Source organism: Podarcis pityusensis (assembly GCF_964106645.2).
Source record: "Podarcis pityusensis genome assembly, chromosome: 6".
NCBI lineage: Eukaryota > Metazoa > Chordata > Lepidosauria > Squamata > Lacertidae > Podarcis > Podarcis pityusensis.
Window position 1 is genome coordinate 80,190,940 of NC_138030.1, and position 21,695 is coordinate 80,212,634.

At 42.1% G+C, this 21,695-nt stretch overlaps 1 protein-coding gene and 1 long non-coding RNA gene across 8 annotated transcripts in view; both read right to left on the reverse strand.

Moving 5' to 3' along the window:
- Positions 1-21,695, reverse strand: part of LOC308479234 — a 42,238-nt gene that overhangs the window by 1,852 nt on the left and 18,691 nt on the right. The window lies entirely within an intron of this gene.
- Positions 1-21,695, reverse strand: part of FNDC7 (fibronectin type III domain containing 7) — a 32,541-nt gene that overhangs the window by 1,852 nt on the left and 8,994 nt on the right. The window contains exons 1-14 of one of the 7 annotated variants that reach the window (XM_081009691.1): positions 19,163-19,756; positions 17,847-17,879; positions 16,385-16,523; positions 15,522-15,779; positions 12,857-12,952; positions 11,932-12,186; positions 10,577-10,837; positions 9,419-9,676; positions 7,744-7,998; positions 5,427-5,684; positions 3,959-4,213; positions 2,475-2,729; positions 1,242-1,505; positions 426-455 (exon numbers count right to left, since the gene is read on the reverse strand). In XM_081009691.1, coding sequence (XP_080865817.1) covers positions 426-455; positions 1,242-1,505; positions 2,475-2,729; positions 3,959-4,213; positions 5,427-5,684; positions 7,744-7,998; positions 9,419-9,676; positions 10,577-10,837; positions 11,932-12,186; positions 12,857-12,952; positions 15,522-15,693 — 2,359 coding nt within the window. In that variant the 5' untranslated portion in view covers positions 15,694-15,779; positions 16,385-16,523; positions 17,847-17,879; positions 19,163-19,756. Of the gene's footprint in view, positions 1-425; positions 456-1,241; positions 1,506-2,474; positions 2,730-3,958; positions 4,214-5,426; positions 5,685-7,743; positions 7,999-9,418; positions 9,677-10,576; positions 10,838-11,931; positions 12,187-12,856; positions 12,953-15,521; positions 15,780-16,384; positions 16,524-17,846; positions 17,880-19,162; positions 19,758-19,794; positions 19,880-21,695 lie in introns of those variants that run through there. The other 6 variants (XM_081009687.1, XM_081009689.1, XM_081009686.1 and 3 more) reach the window with 6 other exon arrangements.

The following is a 21,695-nucleotide window of genomic DNA, read 5'->3' on the forward strand; positions in this document are numbered from 1 at the left end:
AGCTTTTGACATCTACAAATATTTAGATTGGTAATTACCTCTTGTTGAGATTGTGTGAATCAGTGTTTACTTCATGGTCAGGGTTGAAAAACCTGTGTAAGTTTGAGAACAAATTCCTCTAGAAACAAAAGTGATTGGTGTTTTGTTGCTGCTGCTGCTTATTTCCTTAAATGGCTGAAAATTGCTTTCTTGTTCCACTAATGACGGCTTTGCTATAATCTGAGTGACACCGTTGGATACAACCCAAACTTTATTGACTATTATATATTTCTTTGCAAAAGGTATGGAAAATAAAACAGTGCAATTTGGCCTCTGATAAAATTGATTTTAAAAAAATAGAAAATCCCAAAAGATATTTAAAAGAATTTTCAGCTTGGGTAAAATATATTGATTTATTAGAAGAGGAATTTGATACAATCACTTACCCATTCCTACTGAACTTCCGGAGCATGTCACTAGAAAATGAAATGCAAAATTACATATATATACAGCTAGAAAGAGTCATTGAACGGTGCTTTCCAAAGAGGATTTCACAATGTAACTTAGAAAAAAGCATAACCAATTTGTTTTAATTTAAAGTGATGGTTTTAACTTGAAAATTCGAAAATGCAATGAATTGGAGTTTGACTGATTCAGTCAATAAACATGCTTCTAAATGGGTAGAATTGCAACAATAGATGTTTTCAGAATAAATACCAATATTACATTACCTGTATGGAGAATGATTAGCAATTTCCCCACAAATCTGAATAATTCAGATCGGCAAGCACATGTCTGGACTGAGGGGAGGGGATCATTGACAAGCTGCTCTAAGTATTTTCTAGAAATACTCCACTAGCCACTGCAGTATCGGCAGCTCTATTGTGTTTAAAGGTAGCTACACAGAAACCATAATCCATGCAAAAACAAGAGTCTTGCAGGACCCTAAAGTAGAATACATTTATTTTGGCATAAGCTTTTATGGATGAGTTGATTTCATCAGATGCAACAGTGGCTAAGATGAATAAAATGGAATCGTTCCCACACACCTTCAGATAGAGACAGTTGCCATGCCACCATAACCCATCACCAAAACTGGCTGACAATGGCATGGAGATTTCATGTGATAAGAGCTCTGTGCAGCAGCCACCAAGTGTAGACTGTTTCAAGGAGTTTCCAGAGTTTTAATTTTCTTCACTTCCACTATCTTAAGGCCCAGCTTCTGTCCCCTTTTGCCATTACTGCCAAAGGCCCACAAGTACCTGAATATATCTTCTTAGGACAAAATGCAGGTTTTGATCCCTCGCTATCAGTTACAGGTGACACCACAACTGTATAGACATCGCCACAGGGTATCTCGGTAATATCGCAATAAGTCAGGTCTGTGTTTGGTGTACAGGTGAAATTTCCTTTTGAGCCATAAAGATCTGTACTATAGTTGATTGAACCTTTGGATGTCCGCCAATATATTCGTATGCCATTGTTGCCCAGTCTATATAGCTTAACCCCAGAAGGGCAGCAAGCACCTAAAGGAGGAAAACAACCAAGAACACTTAATTCAGTTTGGTCATTCCTCTTGGGGGATAGACGAGAAAGTGGTCAGATTTCTTTTTTATCAATTGAAATGGAGAAAATTTTCAGAATGTCCTAATAAAGTACTGTAGGTTCTCTCAAAGTGTAAGCTTTTAGGAGTTGTCTAGGACAGTAAGGGACGCGGGTGGTGCTGTGGGTTAAACCACAGAGCCTAGGACTTGCCGATCAGAAGGTCAGCGGTTCGAATCCCCACGACGGGGTGAACTCCCATTGCTCGGTCCCTGCTCCTGCCAACCTAGCAGTTGGAAAGCACATCAAAGTGCAAGTAGATAAATAGGTACCGCTCTGGCGGGAAGGTAAATGGCGTTTCCGTGCGCTGCTCTGGTTTGCCAGAAGCAGCTTAGTCATGCTGACCACATGACCCGGAAGCTGTACGCCGGCTCCCTTGGCCAGTAAAGTGAGATGAGTGCCGCAACCCGAGAGTCGGTCACGACTGGACCTAATGGTTAGGGGTCCCTTTACCTTTAGGACAGTAATCTAGGAATGGCTAGGCCCAGAAAACCGCAAGCAGCAGCGGGTTCCCAGAAGTGAGCTTTTTCAGCCCTCTGGTTCCCTCTGAAAAGTCTCAAGGGTGTCATGGGACCCTTCTGAACAGTGCAGGATGGGATGGGGGGGTTCTGCTGTAGAAATAGAAAACTTGCCCAAAGCAAGGAGAGATGCCTCGCCTTGTTTTGCCCAATGTTGTTTCCTCTGTTCTCCACAGCATTCCATAGTCCACACCACTCGGGAGTCTTAACCCTCTGGAAAGAGGGACATTTGCAGGAAGGGATGGCAGCCCCCTTCTGCAAGCTTCCATCTAACTTCAGGATCCAAACCAATGAGCATAGTTTGAGCATTTAATACGAGGGTGGAAATGTAGAAATACCATGCAGGTACTTAAAAATACATTTTCACATACTTACTAGAAGAAAATCCATTGTATATGCAATCTGATGTTAAGCCTGTTTCACTGATCACTTTGATAGACACACTGTAGTTGGTTCCACATGTAATGCATCCCAAGAGGCAATAGTTTTGGAGTGTGTGACACCTGGCACGTCCTTTGTGCGATTCCAGAATTGCTATGTACGTCTTTGCGCCGGTCCCAGTAGACCAGCTGATGTTTGTTACAGACTGTGTCAGTTGAGTTACTGTGAGATCCACTGGGCAGCAAGGTGCTTGAAAGAGGAAAATACCTATTAAGTGGTTGTGTGTGTATTTACTCCATGCACAGAACTACATTCTTAGGTGAAATTTTGGCACTTTAGTTGAAAATTTTAAATGATTCCCAATTGCTTGCATCACAAGCTTTTAACTGGTCACCATATTTTTTCACTTATTCATTGCAGTTTCTAATAGATACAAAGGACATATATCAGGTAAACAGAGAACAAATTGGGGGTTCTGTGGGGTGTCACAGACAAATAATAGGTGCACGTTTGCTGGAGCAGTACAGTCTGTAACAAAAGAAAGGAGCTTAGCACCATAAATAATTTACGCCTTCCAAATTTCTATAGCAACCACTGATAAGGATATAAAGAAAAAGGTTCTGCCAGGCAGAATAGCTGCCACCATAAATATACTGAGAATAAATATACTGTGCTGATTTTTTATATTTATTTGTTAAATACTAACCCCCCCCCCCCACTTTTTATTTCCTGCATCATATCCTGCATCCTGCATCATTTTTTCCCTTCAGTCACCCTAGATCAGGGATGGAGAACCTAGAACTACAACTCCCATCATCCATGACCATTGGCCATTCTGGCTGGGACTGATGGACTCCAACGGCATCTGGAGGTTCCCCATCTCTGCCCCATATGGCCACCTACATGCATCAAGTGGAATAGTTGGCCCTGCTGGCAGACATAAGTCATTACTGAGACTAATTTTTATTTAATCTCCATGCAAACTATATGAATTTTTAAAAAAATACACAGAAATTTTCATTTAATTTGGAAGTTGTTTAATAATCTAATCATTGATCCATGATACATCTTGGGTGGGATTTAGTGACTAGACCCACTGAAATTAATGTAGTACATGAGCAGAATGGAAGGCAGGCTATAGGGGTGCCAAATTATGGCCACACACAGAGTGCCACTGAAATCTGAAAGACTTAAGTCCACCCCTGGTACCTGAGGAGGCAGTATGAGCTGGTCCAATTGCTAACCATATTTGATCAACTATTTGTATGTACTTTGTATATCCTTTGACATACTGCAAGTACTATAACTCCCAATCTATCTTTGTGATACATAAGGAGGAGTCATGGTTAGCCAGCAGATGTATTTGGATATGGGCGACCTTGGTTAAAACTTCAGCTCAGATGATGAGCTGCTGTCCCCTGTTATAAAAAGGGAGCGATACCTAAAAGGTAAATAACATCTCAGCAATTGTAACTTACCTGTCTCCAAAGGCACACTGTAACTAGGCAAGCTGTGACCTGCTTCTGTGCTTGCTACAGTGCTGACAGAGAACAGTGACCCACATGGAAGATTATGGATGGTGCATGAATTTCCCGAGCTTGCACAATGCCAAATTCCTGCCTCTCCTTTGGCAGTGACTGTGTACATCGCTTCATCATTATTGGCATGCCAGTGCACACTAATTACAGAAAGAGCATCCTTTGAGACACTTATTATTTCCGGACTACATGGAGCTGAAAGATTTTAGATGGAGCAAATTCAAACTGCATTCTTATTTATGGATTTTATGTTGCACTAAGACAGCTGTAGATTATTAAGAATCTATGATCTTAAAAAAAACCCCAGAGTTACAAAGGCTGTATCCTCTCTGTCCAAGTTTTGCTCCCCTCCCAAAACATTTCACTTAAATTTGCATGTGGGTGTATTTTCAGTCTTTAGAAAACCAACCTTGAAATAAATACATTCTCCATAGCACAATCAGTTGAAAGTCCTAAAAGGTCTTAGGATACCAAATTAGAGGGGTTAGTAGCGGCTTAACTGCCATAATGCCATAGTGTTTTATGTGCAAACTCAGGGGCACAGGGCAACAAGTTGTTGTACAATGCTGATATATAGAGCAAGGATGGGGAACTGGGGGTTTTCTATAAGTTGTTGGACTCCTTCATTCCTGACCATTGGCCATGTTAGCAGAGGTAGGTAGAGACTGGAGCCCAGCTTCATCTGAAGGGTCAGTTTCCCATTCTTGCTACAAAGACCTGCCCAAAAACCAAAGGCATTAGATCCATGTTCTGTTTGGTTTGACAGACTAAAGTCAGGTTTTTTAAAACTCCTTTGAGACACAGTTGTTAGCAGCAGCAACAACAGCAATGAACATTTTTATTTGAAATTGGCAGTAAATCATACTTAGCATTTAAATTACAAGAATGGCTAGGATTGCAGCTCTAAAAGAATCAGTGACCTAAAGTTTTGCAAATCAAAATGCCTACTGGAAATGTTAATCCCAGAGTCAAAACACACAGCGGGAGTGTACTTAAGATGTCAGAACAGCACAAACAAAACCATCCTGCATATTCAGAGCTAGTGTGTTGGGGGAATGCTATCTCAAAATGTCCCTGACATGTTAGCTTTATATATGCAAAATATTTTAAATGGGAGAGCACTTAAATATTTTATCTCCCAGAAGTGCAGTCTGGGAGTGTTGCAATCCAGCAAAACATACATGAGATTGATGAGTATGCAAAACAAAACAGAGATCAGATTTTGAAACAGCAGTCTGAACTCAGAAATTCCACTAGATATTTCCTTCCACTCAAAACAGTATGACAAATATACTCAGTTCAGTTCCAATATATGAGTTACAATGCAGTACTGGTTCACCTTTACAGCTTGTACAGTTACTTTTTAACTTGTAAATTGAAACTTGTAAATTGCAAACTGAAATAGTACCTGTTGCCACGTGTTTAGATGTGCATGATGTATTGCTGCCTCTAATTTCACTGAATGAATAAACAGTTATATTGTACTGGGTGTTACACTGGAGTGCAGAAAGGGTGCAAACTGTCGCAGTATCATTGCATAGCAATTCGTTGGTCCAATCCACAGCTTTGGTTTCATACATTTCAGCACCACGGACAGGAGACCAAACAATCTGAACTGTATCACTGGAAATGAACACTGGGTTAACATCACTGGGGCAGCAAGGTGCTAAAGGGGAAAAAGGGGAAATGCAGCAATATTTATTTTACTATTCATTCAATTTGCATACCACCTTTCATTGGCAAATCACAGGGCGGTTCACAACATAGAAATACAAAATGACAACACAAAATATATAATAAAATGAAAACACAAGCAAAACAAACCAATTAACACCCCTTCCCACTGACACACAGAAGGCCATAGAATGTTAATCAGCCAAACACCTGAAGAGAAACATTTTCACCTGGTGCCTAAAGCTATGTAATGAAGGTGCCTGCTAAGTTGTGGGTGAACATATCAGACGACACAGTGATTCTTCAAACAGCTCTTGTTTATTCACAGGCCAGAACTGAACTGAACTGAAGGGTTCAGCCAGCCTGCTTATATAGAGCTCCACTAGAACGCAACAGTAACCATTTTCTGTAACTATCCAATCACTGAACGTCACTTTCGATTCCTTATTTGCATATGTGGACCTGAGTGAAAACTATCTACAGTATCCCCCTGCTGGCCCAAGGTGAGAACTTCAGTACATAACACCACCAGGCAAGCCTCCTTGGGGAGTGCATTCTACAAACGAGTTGCCACCGCAGGAACAGCCCATTCCTGTGTTGCCGCCCTTTGGATCTCTCATGGAGAGGGCTCACAGAGAAGGTCTGCGTCAGTTCATAGAGAGAGAGGTGGTCCTTGAGGTATTGTAGTCCTGAGCCATTTTAGGCTCTATAGGTAAAAACCAGCACTTTGAATTGGGCCTGAAAACTAAGCGGCAGTCAGTGCAGTCGGGCCAGGATCAGTGCAATATTTAGGAATATATTAGAGGTTAACCAACTAGTTCTTGATGCAATGATTGTTATGTGAAGTCACTTGGACAAGCATCTCAAAACAGACTCTGGAGCCCTGGGGTCTTCATCTCTGTACTATGCTGGTAGTTTAACAGATGGACTGCTGATCCACATTTTGCTGCACTTCAGCACCATCACTGCAGGTGGTGGGGATGCAGCTATTAACTCAGCAGGGCTCATATTATACAATACTAATAGGGTACCACCTTGTCCTATTAAGTTACTGATGGTTTGTATTTTCTGGAATGGATTCAAATACATAACAGTACAGTGGTACCTCGGGTTACATACGCTTCAGGTTACAGACTCCGCTAACCCAGAAATATTACCTCGGGTTAAGAACTTTGCTTCAGGATGAGAACAGAAATCGTGCTCCAGCAGCACAGCAGCAGCGGGAGGCCCCAATAGCTAAAGTGGTGCTTCAGGTTAAGAACAGTTTCAGTTTAAGAACGGACCTCCGGAACGAATTAAGTACTTAACCCGAGGTACCACTGTACTTTAGGTTTGCAGATTGAAGTGGATGAAAGCATTCTGTCACCCTAGCAGGACAAATCCACTTCCCCCAAAATGGTCTTTTTGCAGTCTGGAAAGTGTGTTAAAAAGTCTGGGATGAGCTAACAATTAATGGGAAGAATGGATGCTCACTTAAGACTGGACAAAATCTACCCACCATGTACAGTAAGCTTTGTGCAAGCAATTCAAGATGAAAGCTGAATAAACAGGTTGTCTGGAGGAGAGATGAGACTAGCTTGGCTTCTTAGTCGGAGCCATTCATCCTTCAGGAACAGATAGTGAAGCTTTTAGAGCAGGGGTAGTCAACCTTTTTATACCTACCTCTCACTAATGCATATTTCTTGAGGGTAAAATTTCCTTACCGCCCACCAGTGCTCGATGGAAGGAGGATTCAGCTTGTGCTGTAGAACCCCCTACCGCTCACCTAGAACCCTGAAATGTCCACTAGTGGGCAGTAGGGACCAGGTTGACAATCCCTGTCTTAGAGTGCTAATTTTCACCTATGTGTCACCAGCTCTAACTGTTATGTAAAGATGAAGCTACTTTGTCTCATCTTGGAATCCCTTATATTCCATTTCATCTTAAAAAACATGTGAATACACAAACACACAAGCACGGAGCTATTTCACCACTCAAAGCTTGTTTCTAGCTTTATATAATGCCCATGCAGATATACCAAATATACATGCAAAAAATAAACTGTCACTTACCTGTGGTATAGTTAAATATGTCACCTAATGGACTCTGCCCTGCCTTGTTATAGGCAAAGACACTAATAAAATAGGTGAAGCCGCAGTCTGATTGGAAGTGACACTGGGTATGTGATGTGTTGCAGTGCACCTCCAAGCCATCATCACTTTTCACAAAGACCACATAATAATCACCCAGGTCAACATCTGACCATGACACTGCCATGTAGCCTGGCTCATCCTCTTCAATTATTATACTTTCTGGAGCACAAGGCACTGAAAAGTCAAATTTTCAACAAAAATAATTATCATATTCTCATAGTTGAATAGTGCAGCTATTAGAAAACTCCAATAAGACCATTAGGAAATCCCCAACTGGTGCATAACCAATGGATTGGATATGCTTTTGTAGAACATCTGATCTAATAAGTCCACATGTGCTGAAGGTTTCAGCTCTTGCTGTGCCCCAGAGCACATACAGCTAATTATAGTGACTGCAAAGATCAATCCATGCTGTGCAGTTTGCACAGCAGATGTAATTATCAGTAGAAGCTTTTGAAGGAAAAGATACCTGCCCTTTCCAGGGATATTAGTAATCGCACTTATGAGCAAAAGCAGCAGCACTAACCCAGAAGCAGAGGCATCTATCACAAGCCTGCCTTTATAATTTAGCATGCATTTTTCAATTTAGGACCATTTCATTAAGCAGCAGCAACATTGCTGGGTATTTTGTGTGTTAGGAGGGAATCATCTACACACACATACCAAAAATCTGGGCTGCGTATTGAGAAACGGATTTGTGTGCTAAGCCTGTCTCAACACCTGAAAGGTGGAGAAGTAGGTGGAGTTTGTACCTTTTATTCCGCACCCACCTTTTGAACATTGCTGTGTGGTTTGTTTGCACATATTGATCTTGCAATCACCTTCTGGTACGAAAATGATCAGAAAAGGGAAAGGGTGCAGACAGGCTTGAAGACTCAGACATACATAGAGACTGCAAGATTCAGAAATACACTGAAAGTGTGAACATCTGAGCCATTTCAAAACTGTCATGCAAATGAACCCAGCAAAAATGGTTCCTGATTTGCTTCCTGTTTGCAGACTTTAAATAATCTCCTTCACTTCTATGAACATAGGATAAAGACAAAGTGTCTGTCTAGCCCTGCGTACTATTTCCAACAGTAGCCAGCTAGATGCCTCTCAAAGGCCCAACAGCAGGATATAAAGACAATAGCCCTCCCTCTGTTGTTTGTCCCCAGCATCCGATATTCAATTATATATACAGCAGGGGACTGGGACCAGATGGCAACATCTGGAGGACCAAAGGTTCCCCTTTCCTGAAACACAGTCACTGAAATAATAAATTACAATAAGTTATAATGGCTAATGTCTACTAAACAATGCTTTCCCCCTCCACATTTGTTTTTTTCTGTTCCTTAGACTAGATAAATGGTGAAAAGTTTCTCAAATCAATTTCCTCTACTAAACTCATTTTTTAAAACATCTATCACGCACCATTTACTTGTCTTTTCCCCCTACGCAATTATTTTCCTTAAAAAAAAAAGCAGAAACTATTATCTCTTTTCCCTGACACCTATCATCCACTGGCAATTGTATTAAGCTTGTGGTATTCTTCAAAGCATACACTCCTCCATACACCATGAACAGTGCATATGAGCTGCTAAAGATCACGTACCAGTCCTGAAAGTCACAGCCTCTGTAGGTGTGCTGGAACCAGCCTCATTGCTTGCTACAACAGACAGGGAATACTCTACCCCACACTCAAGGGATGGAATAGTGCAGGAACTGGACATTGTACTGCAGTTTACTTTGGAGGTGCCGCTGTGGGCTGCAATGAGGTAACTGGAAGCACCTTCTGCTAGCGTGAACGAAACAGCAGCTCTCAACGCTCCACTGTCAAAAACTACTTGAACATCTCCAGGTGCATGAGGCCCTAAAACAAAACAAAAAAACCCAAAATAAATCTCTCGAATAAAAATAAGGCTGAATGGTATTTCAGGCACAAATGGTATACCGTATTTTTCGCTCTATAACACGCATGTAGTTTTTAGAGGACGAAAACAAGAAAAAAAAATATGATTTTTGTGGTTCGTGCTGTGGCCACAGACATGTGATCTGACAGTGAGTTTGGAGTAGCCCAATGCAAAAATCCTGAGGATCCATGTGGATCCATGCTTTGTAAGCACGGAGGAGGGAAGGAAGGGGAACCATGGATCCTCTGCTCACGACTGCAGCAGATCCCCCCCCCCCACCCGCAGGCATTCGCTCCATAACACGCACAGACATTTCCCCTTACTTTCTAGGAGGAAAAAAGTGAGTGTTATGGAGCAAAAAATACGGTATATGTATCTGGATTTCTGGTGCTGATTTTATGTGCATGGTTTTATGCTTGACTTTAATAAAGAACAGGGAATATATGTAACTCCTCTTTTATTAGGTCGAATCCAATGAAATCCCCATACTAGCAGAATGCTCATACAGTGGAACTTCCTCTCCTTTTTCTCCCCCATGCACTGCCTGCAGCCCTCTCAAATCTGCTCCAGAGGGTTGGGGAAACCACCAGAGCAGATATGGGAGGGGTGCAGGGGCGTGCAGCGGGAGGAGAGGCATTCCACTCATGCAATGACGTCATTGGATAAAACCCACTGTTTCCAATGGCCAGGACAAATTTAAGTGGTTACATTTGAAACTAAATAGTCATTCAAACTCTTTCCCCTTTTGTTTTAAGTCCATGAGTAGTGCCATAGGTGTAAACCTTTCTTTACTGATTGTCACATTTATCTGACTCCTCCTTGACAGCAAGTGTTGGCTTGGCTTTCCAGTTTCCTCTTACTTGTTCTTTGGTTGTAGGTGAAGTCATCTCCAGGTATCCCATTAGCATCCCAAGCATGTGCCTTGATAGTATAGAGAGTTCCTGGGTCTAGATTGGAAAATATCAGGGAGTTGTTTGTGGTGTTTTCTTTCAACATGCTCCCCAAACCATCAGATCTCATGATAGACACAAAGAATCCAACAGCCATATATACAGCTCTCCAACTCACAACAATGTTGTCATAACTTTGGGAACTTGCTGTCAGGATTGGTGCAGCGAGCACTGTGAATAAGCAAAAAGATACGTTAGGTTTAGTGGGATTTTGTATCTGTGGAGATGTGGACAACATATCAATCTATGTTTGCATCATTAGAGATGTTTCCCAGTTGATTATTTGTACTCAGCTATGCACACTTGAGTAAATGCATGGGATACCCCTATCAATTGTGAAGCAAACATACAAATAACCACAGTTCAGTAAACATTCCTTGTAAAATGAATGGCAGGGATGGTCCAATACTTTAATTGCTGCTGCCTCCCCATCAGACAAAAATAGATGATAAGGAGGGTCCATATAGGGAAAATACATTCAGATGATTCAGATGATCTCCTCCAGTGTCATATGGCTATTAACTGAACAACACAGACAATAGAAAAGACTTCTAAAAAGCTCAAAGCGGGATGGGGTGGGACAGGTGCCTAACTGATAAATAATATTCACCAAGCTCCACTGTCTGGAAAGGCCTAGGGAAACAGTAGAACAGAGACAGTTTCATGCTCCATAGATGCCAAGATTTTGAAGAGGAACCAGCAAGGTTGTTGTTGTTGTTTACCTGCATCCACTGGTTTTTACAGAGTTTCAAAGCAACTTCAGAAGACAGAATACAGATAAAATGCAGACAATTTAAATCCAATACAAAATTGTTAAAAACCTCATCCAACAATACAATAATGAAAAGTCCCATCCTACCTACTAAAATATGAGAAGCACAGTAGAGGGTCACTTAATTTGCAAAGGACCTGTATAATAAAAATATATATTAGCCTGGTACATAAAAACTGACAGTGAAGGTACCAAGTGTGCTTCCTTGGAGAGAGCATTCCAAAAACAGGGGGCCACCACTGTAAAGGCTCTTTCTTGCATGGTAATAATCCTGCGTCAAAAGCCAATGAGGGACCTAGAAAGATAAAAAGGAGGTATTCTCCCTGTTGATTCCAAGAAATAGAGAGTTAGTCAAGGTTATTAGTGTAGTCTTCCTTCCAAACCTAAATCAGAAGTCAGATTAAAATGAATGAGGAAGGATGTGAAACAATTCGGTTGCGAATGCATCCTTAATACCTAACATATGTGGTGTCTAAATGAGATGAAAAAATACCTGTCTTTGCTTTCTTTGAAGTTGAAGGCTGGCTTCTTCCTCCAGTGTTTATAGATCGGATTGTGATTTTATACAGTGTAGCAGCCTTCAGCCCAGTCACAGTGCCTGGTGAGTTTGTGACTACTGTTTCAATGAATGATTCTCCATCCTGTGCTGTCAGCAGGTAACTTGAAGCCCCTGTGACAGATGCCCATTCCACTGTGATACTGTTACTCAATTTTGAATAAGCTTGTTCAATAGTCGGAATCTCAGGAGCTTAAAACAAAATAAAAGAAGAGGAATAACATGTTGACATGCAAGGGCATGACTTTGCATAGCTGAATGTGCCTGTTTATTCCCAAAGTACCAGCTCCGGAAGGACATGGTTTTGATGTCTCTCTTTTCATTTCTCATTATTCTGTTGGTAACACATATTAGTTTAGCAGTCTCTAGTGTGAGAACAAGACAGGCAATGTGTGCCTTAAAAATTGCATTCCTCTTTGTCCTGGTGAGCACAGGAAAAGCACTTGAGTGGTTTGGAATAAAACATTGCTAGGACCTGCAGGCATGCTAAAGGTTCCTAACTCACACACATCATTTAGCCAGAGGTTTTGGCACTCTGCAACTTATGGCACAGAGCCATTGTACGAGTATGACTGTATTGGCTATTGGCACAGCAGCATCTGGTACATCGCTGAATTATTTATTCATTTGGGTTGGACAAAGTCATTGGGCAGTTTCAGGGATGAAGATGGGAGTCACATCGGTACTGTACTCCAATGGAATAGGCTTTAGCCCCTTTGGAGCCCAGAAGGCTGGGAAATGTAAAGATCCATAGTTAAAACAGATTACACACATCAGTAGTTTTTAATCTGGGTTCTGGGAAATTACTGGAAGCCACTCAGGAGGTCCTCAGTGACAACCTCAGTAGGAAAGGCAAGCTTACCTGAGGACAGCTTGCTGACCAGGAATGACCTCTGCAATGTGGAACCACAGTGAAGTGTTGGTTGTGTTCTAGAAGAGGGACACAGTAGAATGCATGCTTTGCATGCAGAACGTCGCAGGCCCAGTCAAAAAGAATCAGGCAGCAGATAGTGGGAAAGACCTCTGCAAGAGCCTCTGGAGAGCTACTGTCAGTCAAAGTATTATGGGCTACATGGACAAATAGTCTGATCTGGGCCTGGGTAATTTGCTTGTGTCCCTGTAAGAACAGTGCTTCATGCAGTAACACTGGAAGTGGGACCTTTTACACAATGTAGAACTAAACCTATCCAAATGTAAGAGTGAAATAAATTACTGAAGTATCTCCACTTTTAATTCAGATAAAAATTATTCAATATAAGCAGTCTGGAAGTACTGTAGTAGAGCTTTAAAAACAAAACAGGAGGAGTAAGAGCCTATAACATGGCTGTAAGTGACTTATACTCTGTTTAACTAAATTAAGAAATAACATTAAATAAAATTAAATTAAAAGGCATCTAAAATGTAAGCTTGTGTTTTGAAACACAGCCAGCAATTTCATAACAAATAAAAATAGGGTTTCAGAGAGTTTGGCAATATTACAGGAGCTGTTCTTCTGCAAGCACAACAAGCTCTTAATGAACAATATTTCCATTGTATTAAGCCAAGACATTCTTTCATTCAGTGCTATTCAGCCAGCTGGTCAGATATGTCCTCCTTTCCCACCATGTGTAAGTATGCAAAGCATTCTTTTAAAAACATTAATAAAGAAGCATTGCTATCCATTTCTCAGATGTTGGCACAGTGATCAGAACTGTATCAGGCCTGATGCCACCACATGAAAGCAGTGGAGCCATCATGGAATCCAATGGATCCCTGACTGCCTCAGTCGCTCCCTCTCTCCAACCCATTTGGGGACCTTATACTGTGACACTTCCACTAGTTCAATGAGCAGAAAAGGGTGCTCTGTACCAGTGGAATAACACCAGCCTCACTCTGTAGGCAGAGACTTGCAGGACTAGGCAGAGCGACACCTCTGCGCGATCCAAACTCCCTCCCCCAGCCTGGTGCAAAAGGGATTTGTAATCAAATGCCCACATCTGGCAAAGTTTCACAGTGCCATTGGTGCAATCCTGCTCAGTTAGGCTGCTTATGTCTCACTGACTTTGATAGGATTTTTAGCATGGTTCTATGCATGCATACCTAGAAGTACATCCCATAGAGTTCCATGGTTGTTATATATGATTTCAGCCTTATGCAACTTGACTATATTCAGAACAGCAGCATTTATATTTTTTCTGTTAAAGATTCAGTAGAATATAATAATATAAGACTGAAAAACCCTGGTAGCTTTTATTGGGACTATTGACAAATATGTAAACCAACTCTATTAAAACCAGGAGTGGGAAACATTTTTCAGCTGGGAAGACCACTTTATCTTGTGAGCAGCTTTACAAGCCGCACATGTTAGGAGCAGGCAGGTGCAGAAGCAAAACTGGGTAGAGTAATGGACGTGACTTACCTTTGTACTGTAGGCTACATTTGAGGCATGCAAAAGCCAGAGGTTTACACACACACACACACACACACACACACACCACCCTCTTTCCTGGCCAGCAAGAAGGCAGTAGAACAGGGATGGCAAAGGATGGCCATCCTGATACATTTTGGCACCTGAGGTGAACCACAAAATTGTGAGGCCCCCATGCCAGGGAAGGAGGGATAAGTGAAGATCTACATCAGGAACAAAGGGGAAATATCTTCATCAGGACCAAGGGGGTGAGTAAATTCTACATTAAAAGGTAAAAGGTAAAGGTAAAGGTAAAGGTCCCCTGGATGGTTAAGTCCAGTCAAAGGCGACTATGGGGTTGCAGCGCTCATCTCGCTTGCAGGCCAAGGGAGCCAGCATTTATCCACAGACAGCTTTCTGGGTCATGTGGCTAGCATGACTAAACCACTTCTGGCATAACGGGACACTGTGACAGAAACCAGAGCACACAGAAACGCTGTTTACCTTCCTGCCACAGCAGTACCTATTTATCCACTTGCACTATTGTGGTTTCAAACTGCTAGGTTGGCAGGAGCTGGGAAAGAGCAACAGGAGCTCACTCCATCTCAGGGATTCAACCCGCCAACCTTCTGATCGGCACGCCCAAGAGGCTCAGTGGTTTAGGCCACAGCGCCACCCGCATCCAAAGTTCTACATTGGGAACAAGGAGGGGGGAATGAAATCAACCTTACCCAATGGCTGTTGTGGGGTGAGGGAAAGAAGCACACTCTGAACTGTGCTAGGAGGGTCCAGCCCCCCAGGAGACCCCAGAGGACAGACCCAGTCATTTGCTCCCCAAGGGCAGGAGGAGACCATCAGCTTCTCTTATTGCTATAGATTGCTATAGAGGCAGCATGGGGCTCGGGGACTCCTGAGGAGGAGGCAGATCTGGCCTGCAGCCAGAAATACATTCTTTAGAGGCCAGAACTGCTACCCCTGTGGATCCTGCCACACAAGATGGTCGCCTCACCTTGCCTCATCGGCGGGCTAGTCATGGTGTGGCCTCAGGACAGGTTGTGGCCTATGGAGAGGCCAAAAGCCAGATAGAGAGGCCCCTAGGCCTGAGGCTCCCCAACTCTGTTTTAAACCATCTCATACTAACCCGTTAACTGCATAGTCTGAGCCTCAGCCAGTATAACTCCATTCTTGTCTATGGCGTCCACTTTCACAGTGTGGATTGTGTTGGGAACTAGAGATGCAAGAGCACCTACAAGTGTGACGTCACTGAAACGGGCTGACGAGGAGTGTCCCACTGTGTTCAAAGGGGTTGCCATGGCTCTATATGAAAAGGCTCCGGGGAATTTGGGCCATTGGAGATAAACACTTCTTGATGTCACATCGTAAACGGATACAGTGAAACCTGCAAAAGTATACACATGAACAGTCAGTCTCCTTACCTTGCAACGCAATAGTCACTGGGAGTTGTCCGATTAAAATCATACTCTACTCAAGAGTAGACTCACTGAAATCAAAGGGCTTTTAAACCACTGATTTCAGTGATCTGCTCTGTGATTTAGTTGGCTGTCACCCATAGGCTACAGTCTAGAAAGCTGGGGGAAATATCAACACCAGCAGTAAGTTTATTAGTCATTCCCTACACCCATGGAATTTTGGGAGCCTATAGTTTTGTAAGGAAGTTAGGTATTTCTAACACAACTACAAGTTTCCTGGATTTATAAAAAAAAAAAAATTAAAGGAAAGCCCTGGAAGTTAAACTGGTATAAAACTAAAAGGCATTTGTTGTGTAGTTATTCCTGTTAATTCATGGGTTTGTAATTACTAGCTTCATGTGCAAATTTTTATTGTTTTGGAACCTAATGCAACCCACACACTTTAAGTCCAATCCAAATAACTTTATTGTACTAGCCATTGGCCGTGACAAATCTGAATAAAAAATGAGCACAAGCAAAAGGGTTGTCACACCACAAATAATGATCTCTGTTTATATCTCTGCAGCTCCCTTACAGGTCACTGCTATATTGTCCAGGGTCTTCTTTCTGATCTTTTTGGCTCCCAAAGCAAAAAGGGCGACTTTATGAGTCACTGAAATGTTTACATCGCTAAGAAGCCATAGGATCTTCTCTGCTGGGGAGAGACATCTTTCCTGTATGGACGGTAAGGTGAAAAATCATCTCCTGGGTCCAATGTATAGTGGGCAATATAGTAAATAGTGCAAGATGTCTTCCACCTGCAGTTGCCCACATATACAGAGTCCACCTTCCTATGGTATCCTGTTATATCATCCGTCTAGGTCGGCGGAGGGTATAGCTTAAAAATGCAGCTCAGTAAAAGCGAATCTAAGTGAGGCTGGCTGGAGATTCGACAGGTAACTGACTCTAAAATGGACTGTAATTAGAAGGGGGAACAAAGGAGAGCATTTAGAGGATTTGATTGCTTGCAGATCACGTCGTGATTCTGTCCAGTGGCACCAATCCCTTAATTGGCATTTGTCCATAGATATAATCTCTAGCTTATGGAAATAATAAGAGTTCCAATAATGTTGGGTGTTAGATTTCCACCATTGGCTGTTTTCCAATTCCTCATTGCACAGGGCTGGCAAGCACTCACAAGGCATGGAGGACAGTCTTTACAAGTCATTAAATATAGTGCAATCAGTTATTGCAGTTAACACTGGCCATCCAGCTTCCATGCTTAAAAGTGAGGCTGCTGTTCCCTTGGGTAAGGAAAACAGTCTCTTGGGAAATTGGTTTTGCACCATTTCTAGCCCTTTAATAGCACTCCCACCCTCGCCCCTTGTCTTTAGGATTATGGCCACTGTTTTACTAACTCACAGCATGATCCTAACCACGTGATTTGTACCTATTGACTACTTACACTAGGTAGTTATGCTAATAAATTTATACATATTTATTAAAAAAGGAACAATATTTATTAAACTGTAAGAGCATAATCCAAACCCCCACTTTCATGACTGGGCAGGAGAACAAGGTTTAGGATGGTGTGCAGGTATATTTCTGTCAAATACCACTGGTGGGGGGGACTCCACTCCAAACTTTGCCCAGCCATCTTCATCCAGGTAGTTTTACTAGTAGCAGAATATGGGGAGACCCAAAATGGGATGTTTTGGGGGTGGGGGTATTAGTGGCTTCAAATCTGCCGGGTTCAAAAACCTGCTGGATTTTAAAAGCTGTGTAAACCCAACTGGCCAGATTCTTGAATCCCTCTGCCCCACTGTCTGTCCTAGCCCACAGGGCTTCAGATGCAATAATGGAGCCACACAACTCTGTTTCTTCCTGAGTTTAGATTACTATGCCTGACTGCTATCCAATACCTTGGAGCAAGCCCTACTGAACTCAGTGGGACTTCCTTACTGTTGCATTGTGTTGCACAATAAGATGTCTACCAAACATGGGCTTTAATTTTCTCCTGGGGCCCACTAAAAAGAATAATGGCAAGAGAAAAATACCTATCAGATTTTACCTGTGTTCGCTGAAGGAATCTGTAAAAGATGGTAGAAAATTAGTAACACAGAGAAAAACTCTTTTCAGATTTCCCTGCCCCCCTTAACAGCAGATTCTAAGCAGTTTACTGGTAAGTAAGTCCTAGTATGTTCAATGGGGTTTACTACCTAGAGTTTAGGATTGCAGCATTACAGTCCATTATTTTCTTGAGCAAAACAAGTACAAAGAATAATCACAATAATATATTATTTTATTCTGGCTTGTTAAATCCACGCCTTCTACAAAGCTATTGATGAGATTTGACACTGGTGTGCAGATCACATTATGAATTCAACTTTCTCTCCTGAATCTGCCTATTGATCCAGAAAGGGAAAGTTTCCCGTTGTGGACAGACAGGCATTCTAATCTCAAACACATTAACTGGACGTAAAGTTTCGACCCCATAATCTAACAAATCTGATAGGAGAAAACCTCATGCACAGGAAAACTTCCATCTCATATTGCTGATGTAGCTGCCTATCTAAATTCCCATCTCTGGCAAGAAGATGTGTATTTTGATGTGAAAAGGAATGCAATGTGCACTGGAGGCCACTGGTTCTAAGGTGCACTAGCTGAAAACCTGAGAGTCAGGATTCAGTGGAGCAAACTACCTGATCAAATTTACTTCTGACAAGCTGAATGGAAAGCCACAAGAGAAAACCTACTAGGAAGTATGGGAAGGGCCACGGCTCAATGCTTTGCATGCAGAAGCTCCCAGTTTCAACACCTGGCATTTGAAGGTAGGGCTGTGAACATCCCAGGTGAGAGCCATTGCCACTTAGCATAGATAATATAGATAATATAGACCAATTGTCTTACTCCGCTTCCTAAATAAATAGCCACCAAATAAATGTACTAAGGTCTCATAACTCTGCTTTCCATCCAGGGTTCTAACAGCAAGAAGAGATTTCAGAGTTACAAATTAATCATTATTACCAGCATCACAGATTAAGCAAACTTTTAGCCAATTGCAATATACCTTTCAAACTGTTTGTGGATTGAAACTGCCTGAGTTTTGAAATGGCAATAAAGATGCGTTTTCCTGTTGCATGGTCTTACAAGAGGTTTGCACCAAATAATACATAGAAAATAAATAATTAAGTAATTTATTGGCAAGATATTACAATTAACATGTTTTGACTCAAGCTGCACATAGCCAGAGCAAAACCATTCAAAAACAGGAGTATTTTTTTTTAATATTGAGAATAAATTTAAATTTATTAATTCAATAGGCAGCAAGTTATTTCTGAAAATGCTTAAGGGATAAACTGTTTGGACTTACCATTTTAATGTTGATGAAAATTAATCCATAAAATATAAAATGTTTACATCTTCTGCCAATCATTCTTCAAGCTGGACTTCTAATTCCCAGTTCACTTACAGATATAATGAGATTACCAGACAGAAGTTAGCAAAAAAATAACCTTTCCATCCAAAATAATCAGTAAGTCTTGGAGGCAGTAAAAGCATTCCAAGTTTGTAGCTCCTCCTCTAGCCACAGCTAGCCTATAAAAGCTGGATTATTGATTGACTCCAGTTAAGCATTCTTGCCTATTTTGTTTAATCAAATACAATTATTTATGACAGCTGAATAGTGAGGCAAATGCTACGCTCCACTGCTTCTGTCTGCGACACATAATTTTATTGACTGATAAAAGAATTGATCCAAGTTCTTAACCAGAAGTGGCTTCAGCTCCTTAGCCTGCAATCCTCTACATGTTCCCCTTGCAGTCCAAATGAATTCAATAGGGCGTACTTTTGAATAGATATGCATAGATTTGTACTATAATACTGTTACACCTCCCGATTTCCCACTTGAAGTACAGTATGCTTAACTCTCATTCCCTCTTTCGATGGGAAATATTTATGGTCTCCTAAGTAGCCGATTTCACATATAAAAAGGCATGCGCTTACTGGCTCGCACAGCATAACAATGCAGTAAACCAGGGGTCAGCAAACTTTTTCAGCAGGTGGCTGGTCCACTGTCCCTCAGACCTTGTGGGGGGGCAGACTATATTTTGAAAAGAAAAAGAAAAAAAGAATGAATTCCTATGCACTATAAATAACCCAGAGATGCATTAAATAAAAGCACACATTCTACTCATGTAAAAAGATGCTGATTCCCAGACCGTCTGCGGACCGGATTTAGAAGGCGATTGGGCAGGATCCAGCCCCCAGGCCTTAGTTTGCCTACCCATGCAGTAAACAGTTGTACTGGAGAAGGAGCAAGGATGTGAACGCACAATCAAATGTCAAGCAATATGCCTCCCTCTCCCTTTCCTTGTCACTAAATGTCACAGTCTTGTTACTCCCTCCCCCTAAGTGTGTGACATACTTTCTGAATGAACCCTTTTGTTCAATAGCCACGAGAAATCTGGCAAACAGTAGAAGTGCCATTTCAGATTTCAGCAGAGGGCAATTTTAGTATGGGCTAGAAGATTCTTACAATGTCTCCCTTGCTACCCTGGGAGCCTTTATAAAATACCTGCTCTGCTCCAGAGGAAGAACTGAGGGGGGAGAGACTGCAGGCAATGGCTTTCCCACCTGTCTTGCCCCACCCTCCAGCCCTGGGAGCCTTTCCCAGACCATGACTTTGAAAACAGCAGAAGCAGCTGGGAAGAGAGGAGTTTGGGGATAGTTCTTAAAAATAATTGTATAAGTTGTGTGTCCATGTTTCTCCATTTGATCCTTCGACATGGTTTTGTATGTTTTGTGGTATTTTATGCATTGTGATTTGCTGTTATTTTTTATTGATTACAGATTAGTGATTCTTTATTGTAACTGATAAGTGTAAACTGCTTAGTTATTATTTGCTGTTTAATTTTACTGTTTACTATTGCATCCTAATGGATTATTGAATATTGCTTTATTTGATATAAGGTTTTGTGACTTTTTATATAGGATCTGATTGTTAATGTTTGATGCTTTATTATTATTATTGTGTGTGTTGGAAGTTGCCCAGAGTGGCTGGGCCCAATCAGATGGGTGGGGTATAAATAAAATAATAATAATAATAATAATAATAATAATTATTATTATTATTATTATTATTACACTTTGAAATGACTTTGGGGACTGGACAGCAGAGAGAAGAAACACCATGGTGCATCTGCATCAGCACAACTGGATAACCTTCACTGCCCCAGCTGCACCAAAACATGGCTCTGCAGTATCAGTCTCTACAGCCACAGCAGGTACTGTAACCTTCAGACAATTTGACTTCACCCCCAAATGCCTCCCGAGACAGACGGATGTCAACCAACCAACCAACCAACCAAGTTCTGCTCCTGGATCTACTAAAAATTACCGTATTTTTCGTCCCATAGGATGCACCGGCCCATAGGACGCACCTAGTTTTTTGGGGGGGAAATAAAGGGAAAAAAATTTCCCTTTATTTCCCCCCCAAAACTAGGTCGGGAAATCCAAACCAGGTCGGGGAACAGCGGGATGGCGGCGCTCCGCCTCCCCGCTGTCCCCTGAGCTTGTGGGGCTGGCGCTGGGGAGAAGCGTGCTTCTCCCTAGCGCCAGCCTCCAAACCAGGTCGGGGAACAGCAGGATGGCGGCGCTGCGCCTCCCTGCTGTCCCTCGAGCTTGTGGGGCTGTCCGATGTCTGCCCGAAGCGTGGGGCGCTCTGCTTCAGCGCGCCCCGCGTTCCGGGAAGCAGGCTGCTATCCGCAGCCTAGGGAGCCCTGCAGGAACTCCCGGGGGCTCCCCAGGCTTGCTGATAGCTTCTTGGAGCCTGGAGAGCGAGAGGGGTCGGTGCGCACCGACCCCTCTCGCTCTCCAAGCTTCAGCGAAAGCCTGCATTCGCCCCA